This window comes from Anastrepha ludens, chromosome 2, assembly GCF_028408465.1.
Source record: "Anastrepha ludens isolate Willacy chromosome 2, idAnaLude1.1, whole genome shotgun sequence".
Lineage (NCBI taxonomy): Eukaryota > Metazoa > Arthropoda > Insecta > Diptera > Tephritidae > Anastrepha > Anastrepha ludens.
Window position 1 is genome coordinate 146,877,982 of NC_071498.1, and position 17,559 is coordinate 146,895,540.

At 36.9% G+C, this 17,559-nt stretch overlaps 1 protein-coding gene across 9 annotated transcripts in view; it reads left to right on the top strand.

Annotated features, from left to right (window-relative positions):
• Positions 1-696: 696 nt before the first annotated feature.
• Positions 697-17,559, top strand: part of LOC128855533 (uncharacterized) — a 56,396-nt gene continuing 39,533 nt past the window's right edge. For 4 of the 9 annotated variants that reach the window (XR_008453743.1, XR_008453747.1, XR_008453748.1 and 1 more), the window contains exons 1-2: positions 697-973; positions 14,725-15,988. Coding sequence is in view for 3 of the 9 variants with exons in the window: in XM_054090508.1 (XP_053946483.1) it covers positions 14,830-15,988 (1,159 nt within the window). In the remaining 6 variants the exon portion in view is untranslated. Of the gene's footprint in view, positions 974-1,070; positions 1,766-14,724; positions 15,989-17,559 lie in introns of those variants that run through there. The other 5 variants (XM_054090508.1, XM_054090507.1, XM_054090506.1 and 2 more) reach the window with 5 other exon arrangements.

Sequence of the window (17,559 nt, forward strand, 5' to 3'; positions counted from 1 at the left end):
CTGCTTTTTTCTTCATATTAAAATAATGAAGAAGAATTCCCCGCAAAAACACATTATTTGGCACGAAATTCGACATTTTCAAGTGTGGTAAAAATATTGTTGTTTACGCTTCAAATAAAAAACTTATACTGACGTTTGTGCCTTACGACAGTAGCTCTCCAATGAATGTTTGGAAATGTGGATCGATGGAATAATAATCAAGTTACGCCATCTGTTGTAAAACCGCACGAACTTATAAATAGACCTATTAGTATCCCTTAAAGCAATGTAACTTGGTAAATATTAAACCGAATGTCTTGAAATTTTGACAGTATACCTTTAGAGGTTAGCCTATTAAATAAAAAATTCGATATGCTATTAGTGGCGCCATCCAGAGGTCAGACCCGGGACTTATTGACCGATGTGTTATGATTGACATATACGACACTTGCAAAAATTACACATCTTGCGATAGGGTGATTAATTTTGCGCCACCTTGTATTTTCTTTTTGCCTGTTTATAGACGTGGCTTTTCATGCAAGGCATTTTTTGTTACTTCTCTGTGTGCTTTTCACCAACTGCTACCGGGATTTACAACACTAGGCACAGTGTACTGTGCAGTGTTCTCCATACGCTCTGTACGTGTTGGAATTCCAATGCATATATTATTCAAAAGCATCGCTTTGAGAGTCCAAAGTAGAACATGAATTCGAAGGAGCTGGCGAATATTTCAAACCGACAAAGAAATCAAATCAGACCGCATTGCATAGCCAAGGAGATTCAACTTGTCGCGAAAGTGTAGCGGATGTTTATAGTTCATTCACAAAAACAAAAATAGAATGAGAAAAATAACAAAGTAGAATATAGAGCAGCAACAAAGAAAACACACAAATAAAAAAAATTAAGAAAATTGTGAGATATTAATAAAAAAATAAAGCAAAAATCAATTCGATCGCTGCGTGAATATTGTGCAAATTGCAGCAACAATAATAAGGTAAAACACGCACGTCTTGTGAAATAAATTAATAATTCTCTACTGGATTCTAAAGTAATATATTTAAATGAGCGAAGAAATTCATTCAAAAATGTATGTTCAATTATGAAAAGGATTTTGAAATTTTCTATATTTGAAAGATGCTCGAAAAAATATTTATAAAAATCAAATAAATGCATGGAAGTACTGCAATTGTGCCGAAGAACGTTGAGTACAGAAAATTAGCGAAATTTTGGACCAAAGCCTGAAATAAAATGTGATTAATATTTAGGTCACATATTTTCCATGTACACATGTATGTGTGTTTGTATAAGGGATCTCTTCTTTTCAGCGGTCGACTGTGCCTCAATAAATACGTCGGTATGTAATGCATATACATATGTATGTGTGCATAGGAATATTTCACTCAACCGATTTCGTCTGGCTTATAAAGATCAATTGCAGTTTATAAAACGTGGTAGTACTTTGGGATTGTGACTGTTTCTTTGTGAGTGTTTGTTGTTGCGTAGTTGCAGCCACATGACTATTCGCTATTGATACTATAATGTGTAGTGGTGACTAATAAACGGAAAATTAATCAATAATTTGACAAAAAAAAACATAATAAAGAAAAAGAAAAGAAAACCAGAATATAACAAACATAAAATCATACAAAATCGCATTATTGCAATGAGTTGATGAAAATTTTATTCCAAATAAATACAAATACGACAAAGTAATAAGAATACCAACGGGAGTGTAAGTAGGAAATCTAGTTTTCCTTACGGACAGTATCAAAAATTGGAAAATATGGTAAAAAAATAGTGAGAAAATATTTTTTTTTATGGAAACCGTAGCGTAAAGTTCTTTTTGCACTCACGAGATGAGTACAATAATAAAATTGGGCGTAGTTGGAGGCTGAAGGCCACTCGCATATATTTGTTTTTATTGCCTTTAGAATGCCGACAGGAACTATCGTACGTAGCCACTTTAGGGCAGCAGAATAAGGGCAATTTTGTTGCAAACGGAAATAAATTTGTGTGTGTGTGTGTGTTTGTATAAATATTAAATTTACTGTACCACCGCTTTATTCCTACTTGCATTATAATACGAGTATCGTTCACATACAGGTATTTTTTCGAAGTCAAATGCATGAGCGTGACATAAAACCGTGAGGCAGGACATTTTTATGCGAAGCAGTGACAGCAGCAATGGTGACATGCGTGAACATTTCGTATCGATTCGGTTTAACGACGCTTCCAGAGGAGAGAATTCACTCGCTCAGTTGCCATATAAATTTGTATTTACGTACACATGTATGCGTTCGGGTGTGTGTGTGTGTATGTCAGTGCGTGCATTTGAACAATGAAATTTGGCTTGCTATAAATGAAGAGTGGCCACCACTCTTGTTCCTCTATGGGATTGTATTGTTGCTTTTGTTGCTGTTGCTGTTGGCGTTGTGTAGCGCTTATTTAGCGAATTTATGAATAATAATGCAACCAAATATACATATACAACTTCATACATAGCACCAACACATGTGTATGCGTGCGTACACTTGTGCAAGAAAGTTCTCTTTGTTATTCTAATATTTCCACATCGCAAATATGTAAATATTTCTGTATAATCGGTCAGCTAACTGTAATGGCTTGGGCCACTTGACTCAATGAACTACTCATAAGGCAAAACAAAGCTGAAATGATTATTGAAAGCAGCGTGATTCAGATGTTAATGCACTAATAGAAGGCGCCATGATTCTAACGGCACTGCTATATTATAATATTTCACTGCAAATCAAATCGAATGTGCGGGGAAATTTTATGAGTTTATTCGCAATTTTAGTGGTTTGAGTAGCAGCTGCGTACTCTAGCGCACTTCTTACATTCTTCACCAAAGTCCTCAACATTGTTGCTTTAAACAGGAAATGTCAGCGGTTAAGCCGATTTTCCACTTGGTACGAAGGAATTTCTGAACGATTTGAATAGCATTCAGGCCCTTCCTTAACACGCAGCAGTAGACCCTGGAAAAAATGCCAATTTGTTTTAACGTAAAAAAAAATAATTTTCAGCTACAAAGCACGGAAATATAAGAGAAGTCTGTACATATATTTATGGAAAAGAAATCGAAATGAATTGAGAAATGAGTACAGAATAAAAAAAAATATTTATTGTGCTTCATAATTTCCACACAAATTGAACGAAGCTGTGGTCAAATTGGCACAAAGGACTAAATATTTATTCCTTTGACTCCATAATGAAGCATAGCGTCACGACACAAGGGTCTCGTGCGTGTTAAAAGTACACAAAATCATGCCATGACAACGAAAAGTAATCGGCATGGCAGGATGTATGTATAGCCGGGGAAAACCAAAGTGGAAATTTCTTTAGTTTTGATTGCCAATATAAGAACCTGAGTACTTTTAGCTGAATTCAACTATTAAACTATTCAGCTATTCGTTTCCTCTTTCTCGTGCTCCACAATGCCAAAAAAAAAAAAAACCGAAATCAGCACGGAACAGGTTTCCTCAACCACTAGCGCCAGGTGCCGTATCTAATTGTGTTGTTTAGTTCGCGGAGGGAGGGAGGAAGGTGATTAACTAAAAACAGAGTGTGCTTCTTTATATTTTTAAGACAAATATTTTTGTCGTTGTGAAATCCAGTAATTTTTTCATTATATGCTTTTGTTTACTACCCTTCTCACCCTCTTTTGTATAAGTTAGAGAAGGTAGAATGAAGAAAGCAATTACTGAGGCCAATGTTGTGCATATAATTAATAATGGCCAACAATTTTGAGCTCTTGTGCGCTGATATCAGGGCAATTTAGTTCTACAATTTAAATTGCATATTTTCTTGAAGATGACATTAAAGCAAGAATGATGGAAAGAAGAGTCCGCCTATCAGAGAGTACGTGACGTCGCATTAGCTAAGTTGTGCATTGTTGCCAAACATTTGCTCTTCGCAATGAATTTTGTGCTTTTTTATACCCAAAATGCGAGCATTTTTAAGTTTAGTGTTTGTTTCTTTTTTTTTTTAATTGAAAGTAAGTTATTATTGTATTATTAAACAAAAGAATGTTAAAAAAGGTCACTCTGAATGAATATTTTTTAATAATTCAAGCTTCAAATTAAAGCTTAAGACTTGTAAAAAAGGGGGTAAAATCAATTGGCCGTATTAATAAATTGAATGCTTAAGTTTTGAGCATAAAAAATAGGTTATTTCACACTGTCCAAATGTAAAAAAATTTCACTAAAACAGCAAATTTTCAGAATTTTTAAATATAACTGTTCATCCAATTCTAGGTGCATGTTTCTTTAGTTAATTTTGCGGTTTTTTCCCCCATTACGTTCAAACACTCAAATTTCGTAAACACGTGTTTATATTTGAAAAAAAATTATTAAACGCTATACTGTTCTTACTTAAAAGTTTTTTTGTACAAACATTTTTTTCATTACAAATAAAGCAAAAAAACAAAAAAAAAATTCTTACCTTACTTTTTTTGTACACGTTCACGGATTTCTCGGGTCACTCGTGCCTTTTCAAATATTGAACTATCACTCACGGCTGCTGGTAAAGAACTGGAATTCACATACTCATCGATATATTTCGGACGGGCTTCCTTTCCCCTGCACAAGATACAACTATGGGTCACTTTTGCCGAGGCACAAGTGTCCCGAGGTTATCACGGAAGGGTTAACATTAACCTTTTTACACATTTTAGAAAGCGTTTGAATTTACTGAATGCGAATTAAAACCATAGAGGTGTAATCGTTTCATCCGATCCTAAATCCTTTGTGCCACATAGGGCATCAAGAGGTGTATTCATAGTAAAAATAAGCAACAAAATACCAGAAAATACTGAAGAAAACATAACGACATTTTTACAAAAAGAGTATCTTATCTTGTTACTTAACCTGAAATATGGCAAAAAGTCGTTCTCTTAACAAAAGAGTTTATCTTAACAAAAAACGCATAAATTAAATTGTACATAACCATAAAACATTTATTTAAAAAATCCACATTTTAAAGAGAACTTGTCATGCATACAAAGTTCTTTGAGTAATTCAATAAAAATTTGGTGATTTATTTTCTTTAAATGGGCATTTTAGTGCGTTTTTATATCCAAAGCTAGGCAGCACTGCAGTAGCGAACTGACTGCTGAAAGGAAAAGAACACCAACAATAACCGCAATCGCGGGCAATGCGACCAGATTTAAAAAAAAATAAAGCTAAATAAAACTGAGTAATTATTGAACTATTTTTTTTTAAATCTGTATTTTATAAACTTTGTAAACATTACATTTTAATAAGAACAGGCTAGAACAATGTCATGAAGAAAGAACTATAACTCAGAGACTAAATAACAAAAAACAAAAAACTGCTAAATCAAGTTACGAAAATGGTAATCTGGTTATACTGGTGCTAATACGACGTCATTCATTGTCAAATTTGCTGAGAGCAAAGTAACTTTCCACGACAGCGCCATCTCTTTATTCTTTCCATCATGACATTAAAGAAATCTCATGACACAAATTCCGCTGTCTAAAACCTCTCTGACATCAAAAAGGATCACAGAGTTACTTATTAGTTTTGGAGTTTTGCTCACTGACATTTTGCCAAATATTCTTTAAAACCCATACTTATGTGGCCCAATTAATCTATTGAGGGTACGTTTCCATCTTGCACACGATTTATACTATACAAAATTATATATGATAATATGATAGTAACTACTTATAGTTAGTTCTGTAGTATTCCGTATAGAAATATATTCAACCACTTTCAAAGATCCTCAACAATGAATTTAAGAATGACTCAACAGGAAACTCATTATTACATCTGTTCTTGCAGTATTGAAATTGTTGAACTTCCTTACAGCTTTTCTTACTTTGTCACAGTCAGAAATTGCATTGCCTATTCGCTAAAATCACAATATGAATGGTCTTGTCAATGTCCTTTTATTTAACCCATTTACCGCCGAGAGTTTTTTTGTAATAATCGCCTATAAGACGACGGAGAATTAGGTGAAATTCTAAAACGTTTATAAGGATGGAAACCTGAACTAAACATTTAAACTGTTTTATTTAGATATTAATTCAATATATTTACTTGATTTATAATTTTATATGACCCACCAACCAGGGATGTACAAAGTTGCAATATTTGTTAAAGAGAACTACAGCGATGATAAATAAATGAAATGAAAACTGAATTCTTTTTTAGTACCCGTATTGGGGTCTTTCGTTTTCTATCGCATAAGTATCATACTATGTCCTCGTAGCGGGGCCTTTCGGCCGTTAAAGGTTAAAGGCACTATTCATAAGAGAGAATGCACAGGTATTTCTGATCTATGCGCTCTCTCTACATGGCTATGTAATCGTTTGTCCGTTTGCGCCGAGACCAATGCCGCTTATTTTTTGCTGCCATGCCTAGTTCATTGCATTTCCTGCACTGTGGTGATAACAGCCATACATTTTTTGAGGATATGCAACTGTTGAAAAAAAACCCTTTTTGTTCAGGAGGTTGCTAAGATTTGGAGAACTTCTTATACAGTATTTTTGGGCACTTTCATTGGTACCCAAGAGCTGAATCCAGTTTCTAGAAGCAGACACATTTATAAGTGGAGCCAATTTTTTTAAGATAGATGTCCACTCGTAGCCGCATCCACCATTTAAAAAGGCTGCATAAGCTAGGAAGGACTTAAACGCCCTCCTCACGGTTCGTCTTATCCTCCTAGCTTCCCGAAAAGTGAGCTTTGTTCGCCACCCAGATACTATTTCATCGCACCTACTTGGAGCACTTCGATATAGTACTTGAACATGAAGGTTTTGCCAGTTCAACCATTTCTTGACGCTTTGGCACATTTGATTAGGGTCGTCATTCTGTTGAAATATTATACATATCTTCTTCAGGATAGACCTTTTATCTAAAAAATTGCGTAGCCGGTCTTGAAAATATGCAGGCAGATAGTTGTTTTTCGTTTTTATTCCAAGGATGCGAAGAAGAGGTAACGGGCGTAAATAGTTTTCTTGGTTGAGGAACATAAGGCAGTGGACCGGTATACAACGTGTGGGCCCCCTCAGCAGCTAGAGACCGCGAATTATTTTCAAATATAATTAAAAATTTGTAATAGGTCTATTTATAAGTTCGTGCGGTTTTACAACAGATGGCGTAACTTGATTATTATTCCATCGATCCACATTTCCAAACATTCATTGGAGAGCTACTGTCGTAAGGCACAAACGTCAGTATAAGTTTTTTATTTGAAGCGTAAACAACAATATTTTTACCACACTTGAAAATGTCGAATTTCGTGCCAAATAATGTGTTTTTGCGGGGAATTCTTCTTCATTATTTTAATATGAAGAAAAAAGCAGCCGAAAGTCATCGTATCTTGGTGGAAGTTTATGGTGAGCATGCTCTATCTGAGCGAACGTGCCAGAAGTGGTTTGCACGCTTTAAAAGTGGTGATTTTGGCTTGGAAGACGAAGAACGCGAGGGTGCGCCGCCAAAGTTCATGGATACCGAATTGGAGGAATTGCTCGATCAAGATCCGGCTCAAACGCAAGAAGAGGTTGCAAAAACTTTGGGAGTTGATCAATCAACCATTTCCAAACGTTTAAAAGCCATGGGAATGATCCGAAAGGTAGGCCATTGGGTGCCGTATGAATTGAAGCCAAGAGACGTTGAACGCCGTTTTATGGCATGCGAACAACTGCTTCAACGGCACAAAAGAAAGGGTTTTTTGCATCGAATTGTGACTGGCGATGAAAAGTGGGTCCATTACGACAATCCAAAACGTCGGGCAACGTATGGATACCCTGGCCATGCTTCAACATCGACGTCGGCGCAGAATATTCATGGCCTGAAGGTTATGCTGTGTATCTGGTGGGACCAGCTGGGTGTTGTGTATTATGAGCTACTGAAACCGAATGAAACGATTACGGGGGATGTCTACCGACGACAATTGATGCGTTTGAGCCGAGCACTGCGAGAAAAACGGCCGCAATACGCCGATAGACACGACAAAGTTATTTTGCAACATGACAATACTCGGCCACATGTTGCACAAGTGGTCAAAACATACTTAGAAACGCTCAAATGGGATGTCCTACCCCACCCGCCGTATAGTCCAGACCTTGCGCCATCCGATTACTATCTCTTCCGATCGATGCAACATGGCCTGGCTGACCAGCACTTCCGTAATTACGATGAAGTCAAAAAATGGATCGATTCGTGGATTGCGGCAAAACCGACCGAATTTTTCACAAAGGGAATCCGTGAATTGCCAGAAAGATGGGAAAAAGTAGTAGTAAGCGATGGACAATATTTTGAATATTAAATTTGTAACCATTTTACGTCAATAAAGTTTCAAATTTCGAAAAAAACCGCACGAACTTATTCATAGTCCTATTATAAAACAAAAAATTATAAAAAAATTGTATTTCTTTTAAATTTTATAATCGCTTACATTCATGCCAATTTTAAAAAAACAAGAAACAAGCAAGAAACATGATCCACAGAATTATCGCGGTATAACCCTGCTAAGCTCAGTTCAAAAGCTTTTCAATAAGATTTTGTTGTCGCACCTCCGCTCTTACCTACAAGAACAAGAGGAACAGCAAATCTTTCGTCAAAACAGGTCCACAAGTATTGTGTATTTATTTTACAACAAATTATGGAAAAGTCAATCGAGTTCGATAATCCTGGTTTTATGTGTTTTGTTGATCTTAAAAATGCGTTTGATCGCGTCAAACTTGATGGTGTACAGCAAATTTCGAAAGAAAGAAAGGCGCCTCGACGAATCCTACAAGTCATCAGCGATCTCAATACCACGAACTCAACATAAATAATGGTAAATGACAAAAATATACTAAAAGTATAAATTGCGCTACCGGAATGCGGCAAGGTGACTCCTTAAGTCTCTCAACTCAACTTTTCAATCTTCTTATGGATAAAACTATCGCAGAGGTAAGGGCACGAAGTCTGTTACGCAGATGACGCTGTTTTGATAGCTGATTATGAAGATAATCTTTAAAGGCTTTTGCATCGCTTTGTTATAACTTGCAAAAAATACAATATGGAAGTTTCAAATGAAAAAACGAAATCTTAGTAATATCAAAAGAACCTCAAAGATGCAAGTTGGAGATTGACCGTCATATGATAGAACAAGTAAGTAGGAAGAACAAGTACATGAACATGGGAAATAAAACACGAATCTATAAAACAATTGTAAGGCCGATATTGACTCATGGAGCAGCAGCTCGTGCAGAAAACATGAAAACGAAACAACTGCTGCGGACTACTGAAATGCATGCCCTTAGGGTCATAGCTGGGAAAACTAAACTAGACCATATAAGAAACGAGGAGATAAGAACACAGACAGGGGTGACCGAAATTCATCAGAGCCAGAAGACGAGCATGGAACGAACACGAGCCCCTAGCCATCGGTTGATAAAAATAGCTCGAGATGGGATATCCGAAGGAAGAAGACGACCAGGAAGACCACCAAAACGATGGGCAGAAAGTTGAATATCTACCTCAGAAGAAAATCAACCACAGCAATGATATGAAATATATGCATTATATTGTACAGGAATGTACAACAATTTATGTATGTGTAATATCCCTAAATATATATTTATGTATCAATGTATATATGTCAACTTAATCTATAAATATGTATGCATCCTAAATGTTGTGTAAAGAAAAACAGGCAAAGCCTATAATAAAATAAAAGGAAGAAGAAGCTTACACTCGATTACGAATAGCAAATAATGAAGAAGAAGATTCCAACGATGCTTTGCATGCCATCATATGAATCAACCCCACACCGTGGCGTTTCCGTCACTGTGATTTACTGTTTCTTCAACGCGGTAACATTGTTTCGTTTTCCCAGCGGATTAAACGCGATTGGATTTTGATTGATCGAACCAGATTTCACATTTGCAATCGTCTACTGTCCAATTTTGGTGTTATCCGGCATACTTCAGCCTATTTCAGCCGATCCTTAACGTTTTTTAATGAAAATGCAGATTTTTGTGTAATTTTTTACAGTTGAGATTTAGGGGTCTCTTCTTGTCCAATCAGCTTATTTATTGTTATAAAAATATACTTAGGCATTTAACACTTATTTCTTCACTTTGAGTTATTATGAGAATAAATTCGTTGAACACTGGCGAAATTCTAGCGGGCAGCTACAAGCGAAACAATTCCTAACGCCGGACTGAGGATTTTTTGATAAGCTACTTTCGTTCAGCACAGTAGACTAAAGACTTTCAACTGGTTACTTTACAGGCCCCTATAGCCTGGGATATCCATTAAACAAAATTGGTCACTCTGAGTCTCTTGGATTTGTCGATTCTGTGAAATGGACACTGAAAATTCAGAATAAATTCTTTTTGAATGTCCTGTACTAGGCAGAAAAAGACTACAGGGTTTGATTGAAAAATAATGAGCCTTAACGCGCGGAGCGTCTGCCAAGCGATCAACCGAATCGGCTGGTGGGGGGAAATGATCGTTGGACCTTCCCCTTCCACTAGAAACCGGTCAACATCGCTCCGCGCGTGAAAGTTCTTTTAAAAGTGTGTTAGGATTTTGCAGTGGCGAAAATGCAGCGATCGTTGGAGCAACGTTACTCGAAGCATCGTCCACAAGAAGTTTGTACCTCCAGGAAGCACTGTAAACGCAGCATTTTTCAAAGAAGTGATCCTTCGGCTGAAAAACCACGTCGCCCGGGTTCGGTCCGACCTCGTCAACAATTGGACCCTTCATTAGGACAATGCGCCGGCGCACACCACCTTCCTCTGCACCTCTGCATTGGCCAAGGTGGGGGTTCCGGTGCTTCCCCACCCTCTCTACAGCCCAGACCTGTCCCCTCTGCGCCTGAAAAGAAAGCTGAAGGGGAGGCGTTTCGACTACATCGAGGCGATCAAAAAAACTGAACGCGATTCCGACGGATAAGTTTAAAAAATGTTTCCTGCAGTGGAAGGACCGCTACCAGCGGTGTGTTGACGCTCAAGGGTCCTATTTTGAAGAATATTAGTTGTATAAGCCAAAAGGTTTAATAAAACTGCTTAAAAAAAATAAGGTTCATTACTTTTTAATCAAACCCTGTACATCACCTTGATGTTTCCGTGCTAGGGTGCACAATATATCTCTTTTGGGCGCAGTGCGCGCTAGCCTATCAATAATATTATGAGACGTGCGTCCGCATCGGTTAAAAGTTTTCCGCTTCCTCTGATTTGTTTTCTTGAAATTTTTCGCTTTTGGACTCTGACTCTTGGACTAATTGCCTTCTTTTGAGCTACTTGCCTTTTTTCATTACTTTGAGCTACTTGCCATTTATTCTTAAACATGAGTACAATGTTGTCCATAAAATCTCAGGAAAGTTTGTTCATAATTTTAAATATCTTAGATATTTTTACTTTCTTCGCACATTTAGCATCCAAACTCAACTAAACGCAATCTCAAACAAAAAAATGTTCATACTCAATTTATTTACGTTTTTTCAATTTTACATCAATAACTTTTTTTAAATTTTACAATTGTGCTAATTTAAAAAAAAAAAAAATTAATTTTAATTCAATTTACACAAAAGATTTTAAAGCCCGTAGAAAAAATAGATAATGAGCTCACTTCATTTAATTTTATGTTTATTTGGAATGGTTCGATATTGGTTCGCAGGTACTGTATACTACACTGACATATCTAAACAGCTTCTAGCTGCGTAAAATGTAGGTATGTTGATGCGCAGGAATAGCAGGGTACTGTTTGTTTTTTAGGGGAAAAACGCGGTGTTTGTTTGTGTGCGCTAACTTGTAATTTCCGTTTGCTGCTCTGGATATCAGATTTACCTAAGTCAATTTGGTCGTATTTAATTTCCTAAAGTTGGTAGACCAACCTTAATTATTTGTTTATTTGTTTGGGCAACGCAAAACCCGAAAGTATATAGATTACCTAGATAATTTTAATAAGTTCTAATTAAGTGGAACATTTTCCAGTTGTTTTTAAAGCCATGGGGAAAAAATAAAAACTGTACTTCTCCATAATCTTAAAGTCATATATTTTTCAGTCTTTTTGGCACCAATGAAAAATTAGTAGTAGCCAAAACAAAACAGAAACCGAAAGAAAAAAAAAACAAAAGCCAGAAAAACAGAGGGTGGGTGTACTGTGCTTGTGCGTCCTCCTTTAATTTCCTCACGCCTGTTGACTATAGGCCAATTCTTAAATTTATTATAATAAGGGCATTTGCGTGGGGTGGGGCTAAGTTGAATTAGATATTTAAATTGTAATGCGGTTGTAAGAAACTAAAAAGAGGCGTTTATTTATACGTATAAATTACTTATTTACTCATTTAGTCGCCCAGTATGTGCGCATTAATATGCTTGTGGCGCTATTTAAGCGTGATTCGCTAAATCTTTGGCAGCAAGCCGCAAGTTTCTTGCATCTGAAAGGCATGCAAATGGACCAGAAATTGGGTATCCAATGGTGTATACTCAAAAGCATATTCTTAGGGATTTTCTAAATTTTTTTAAAAGTCAACTTTGGTTTTGTGGAAATCAGCACAAATTCCCCATGCATTATCTTTCAGCTGGAACTGACAACCGATAACATACACTTTCCGATCCGGATATTGGGCAAAGAAATATTCTAAGCAGTAAATAGAAACACCACACGTTTCATCGTTCCCACGACTGTCGGTTCTACGGTAACGGAACGACCCGTATTTATTCGTGAGAATTACTGTATATTGTCACTTCTAGAAAAATGAAGCCATGTTACAATCGGGGTTGGATGAACTCCAGCTTAACTGAACTTCCCAATCAAGTGATCATGAAATTTCTTTCATTGAGTACTCTGCAGAGAGAACTCACATTTCCTTTGTACTGAGTAGAGTGACCAAACATTAAGAATTGAAGAAAAAATATGCATCAAAACAGAAGCTTTTGGGGAGGCTATCGACTGTGAAAACACAAATTCTCTTGATATACTTGCCCTTCAACATTTTTTAGACGCAGTTGTAAAGGAATACTATGAAGGGGAATTGAGATACATCAAAATTAAAACCTTTTTTGAAAAACAATAATTTTAAATAGCTGTATACAAATATTTCAATTGAATATGATTTCATATTTAAAAAAAAATAATAAAATGTGTATATTTAATGAGTGAATTAACTCAAAAGGTATTCAAATTCCTGGCTTAAGTTCTTCGAACAATCTTGGTTGAGTGTACAAGCCTGGCATGAATTAGTTCACTCTACCCGGATTGTACTGTATTTATTTTACAGCGAGCCTTTGTAATCATTTTACGACACATCGGGTTATAATAAGCCCGAAAAAGTGCAAACCAAATATAAAGGTACCTTTCAGCTTGAACACTCACTGACTGGCTGTTATCAGATCTATCCTCCTTTACGGGATTATAGTCTGGTAGACGGCTCTCGACAACATTGCGGTTAGAAACAGGCTTCAGAAAGTTCCACATATGGCGCTTATATGTATTAGTGGCGGTCTTAGAACCACACCTTCTGATGCTCTGAATACTCTTCTCTTCTTACCTCGCCTAGACTACAGAATTCAGGTAAAAGTGCTGATCGGCTTGCCGCAACTAATCAATTGGGCGATTTGTCGAAAAGTCGGAGAGCCAGCCATAACACTCGATCTTGGTCCAACTAATCCTGCTGACTATTGTTTGGAGGAACCATATTTTAATAAGTCATTTAGTACTACAATTATTGACAAAACTACTTACGGTTCTTTACTGATGACTCAAAGCTTGACGATGAAGTTGGTTTTGGAGTCTTCCTAATCACTGTAGCGTATTTCAGGTTGAAATTGTAGCCATTATTGAGCTATGTGAAAAAAAATGACTGCCATTAGAGAAATCTATATTTATTCTGATAGTGAACCTGCAATTAAATCTCTTGTTGGAGTTGTCACTAATTCAATCATTGCTCGCAAATGCCGAGCATCTCTTAACGAGATGGCTGGATATTTTCGCGTCTACTAAATATGGGCGCCAGGGCATAAAGACAGACATAAAACAAGGGCATTGTAAGGCAGACGAATTATAGAAGATCCTACATCTTGATATGGAGGTTCAAGGTATGCATATCACCACCTACAAACTGCGTGCTCCAAATAGCATTGTCACTTCAGCTAGCACGAGAGGGGTTGACAAGTTAACATGTAACGTTACAAAAAGAACTTTGCTAAAATAGAACGTCAGATGCTCAAAGGCGCTACTTAATCGGTTAAGGAAAAACGTCCCCAGGGTTGACATGATGAAAGATTGAACATACCTAATTTTAACTATTGTAGAAACTGCAGGAATGAGGAGGAGGAAGGATCTGTCAGATCAATAGCTTTGCGCTTAAAGCAAAATGGTTAAAGTTTATAACTAAATTAAGTTGGTTTGTGCTTTTGTAAGAATGCAAGTTGTGATGAAGATTTCAGTTAAGATCGTGGTGGTATATTTTTTTTTAAATAAGGCATGCGATCGCCGTAAATCCTTGCAAATTATAGAGAAATGGTGAACTGATAGAGAGATTGTAAATTAATAGCGATAGTGAAATGCTCTGGGTACTTTAAATTTAGTGCACTGGGCCCAACTATGTTCATTATTGAAAATGTCATATTTTACTAGCCATGAACGCTCTATCGAATCTTTATACTAAAACAATCTTATTATTTACTTTATGTTATTTATAGGCCCGTATATTTGAACGCTCAATTCATTTCAACTTTTATTTTCTATTTTAATCACTTTGTAGATTTTCATGTGCGTACACCAACTGCAAATCTGAAGACGGGCCTCTAGAAATTTTTTCGTTATCAAAATCCAACAGAATGGATGAGGACCACGACGACGACGTAATATGAGATCAGATGGGGCTGTAAAGCCCCAGAATAAAGCTTTCGTCTCCACTGCTGCCGGCAGTCGTAGTAAAGACGCTAAAAAACGCAATTCAAATGCTAGCAAATGGTGTGAGGACCAACAACGTCCATGTCAAATATTGTTATCGCTTAAAATTATCACTGTTGCCGCCGCTCTCTTCACAACTGCCGCTTGCGCTGATGCTTTTGTGATCGTTGATGCTGCCGCAAATGTTGCCACTGTTGAGGATCGAACAGCCATTGTTGCACTGTGGTCCAGCAAGAGTATTATCGAAGAGAACCGTAGCGAAGAGCATCGTAAATACAACAGCAACTACTTAAAAACGTACACAAATAGAAACGAAAATAAATACAATGCACGCAATTGTTATGAGCTGATGAGAAATCAAAACAATCGCAATGCTATAAAACGCGAAAAGAAAAACATTATAGAAAATTATAAATGTGTAGTTTGTACAATTAACGAAAATATAACTTACACTACAAAAGCTTTAACACAAAATAACGAAAACACCGATTTTAAGGATACTCGTCGTAAATGTGAAATAGCCAGTAACGTTAACATAATGAATTCGATTTTCAAAAGCTCCCATTGGTCCAATCGAGACGACATCGATTCTAATAAAAGTGTGCCCCCGACAACTAGGTCCAATACTAATTACAATGCATTCCTAACATTACCATTTCTAACGGTTTTCTGGTTGTCAATCAGTGGTTTCGCAACTTCTTTACTTAACATTCAATCGTTTGCTGTGAAAATGCTCCGTATACAGGATTCGCTGGTATTGTGTGGCTTGAGCAGCAATTGTAATAACAATCAGCAAAATGTGAGACCTTCTGGGAGTACACCAGCGGTGCCGTCAATAGTTTGGCAACGGCTGCCACCACGCAAATCGCTGCCTCCAGCGCAACCTTTATCTTCGGCTGCGCCCAGTACATCGCTGGTTGCCTGCTTGAGCACAAGGCCAGTCTCGCAGATTATTTTTGCCATGAATCCACGTTTACCTTTTACAATTTCATATGTGATGTATGCTGCCTTCATTCTCTTTCTCTTGCCGACTGTTCACAGTGATGATGGCGATAATTTCTTCTCGGTGAACACGTTTAGTATGAGTCCGGAAACTACTACGCCTGAATTTGGTAAGTAACTGTGCCACCCGAAAATCCGTGCTTGCACTTGTGCTCAGATTTAATTAGTTCTACGTGCACATGTATGCACTTACACATACATATGCATACTCACATAAGTAAGTTAAAAGCCCTCCAGGCATGCCTTTGATAATGCAAAAATCAATATTCTATTATCGGCATCATCTTCGTAAAATTTATCCATTCGTGATAGCTACTCGCATCTGTATTTTTACATTATTTCTACCTTTCACTTAAAACGTGCTTGTCAGTTTTTAAGAACCTTTGAAGTATCTACGCCACATAAATAAGCTTTTATGTCCGCCTAATTATTGTGAAAACCTTGATATCCAAACGTATCAAATTTACGAGTGTGAATTTTATTAAAGTGAAAAGGAGAATGTTGTACACAAATTTTTTCTTCAGTGCTGTGCGGGGCTAGAGATGAGCGCTTTGAACAATTTTCAGTGCCGTTTTTATCAATTAATCATTTGTGTTCGTTAGTAAATTTTTTTAACTTACTTGTGTTTTCTTGGTAAAACAAGCTATCAGAGAGATTTTATACAAGGTAGCGCAAAATTAGCCAGCCTATTGCTAGATCTATAATTTTTACAAATGGCGCCGTAAGTCAATCACATTTGACACTTGTGAACTAGACAGCTGCAGTTTACAAGCAGATGGAGCAATGGAGCGCGTAAAGCTCAAAATAAAGATTTCCATCCCTTAAAATATTTTTTGTATTTAGTAAAAAAGTTATTGCAAAACAAAACCACAACACCAGAAATCGTAGGAAAAATACAGGATATCGTATTGGAAAATCGTCGAGTGACTGAAAGAGAGTCTACTAAGACGTCCTAGGCATATCATTCGGCAATGTAAGCAATATTTCAACTGAAGTACTGGGTTGCAGAAAGCTGTGTGCGCAATGGGTGTAGCATTCACTAACGAGGGAACAAAAATACATTCGAGTGCGACTTTCTCAGCAACATTTAGAGCGTTGTGGATTTTGTGCGTCGTTTTCACCATGATCCTAAATCAAAACAAGAGGCTAAAGAGTGGTGTGAATCTGGTTCTTCGGCTCCGAAACAAGTTCGTGTCCAGAAATCGGCCAAGAAGGCGTTAGCTTCAGTTTTTTTTTGGGATGTGAAAGAAATTTCTTGTGTGAATTACTTGCAAACTGAAAACTATAAATTCTGAATATTGCTGTAATCTTTTAGAATACTCGAAGAAAAAATTTTGTGAAAAAATTTTGACCAGATTCGAGCCCTGGAGATTTTCATCTCCTTCCAGATCTAAAAACATTCATGCGTAGAAAGCGTTTTTCATCAAATGATGAAGGCATAACAGCTGTGGAACATTGTGTGTTTTCTGACGAGAAAATTTTTCAAATTGAGCAATTCGTAAACTCCCAAAACTACAGGGTTTATTTGACTGACCGTTCATACGAGAATTTGAGTCATCGATTGGCCACCAAGTGGCAGCACCCGCCACAGCTAATGGCTTGAGCCGCTGTTACTGCAAATGGGCGCTCTCCAATCGTTATCATCGAGCCTGGCGTCAAAGGTAAATTGCGAAATATTATC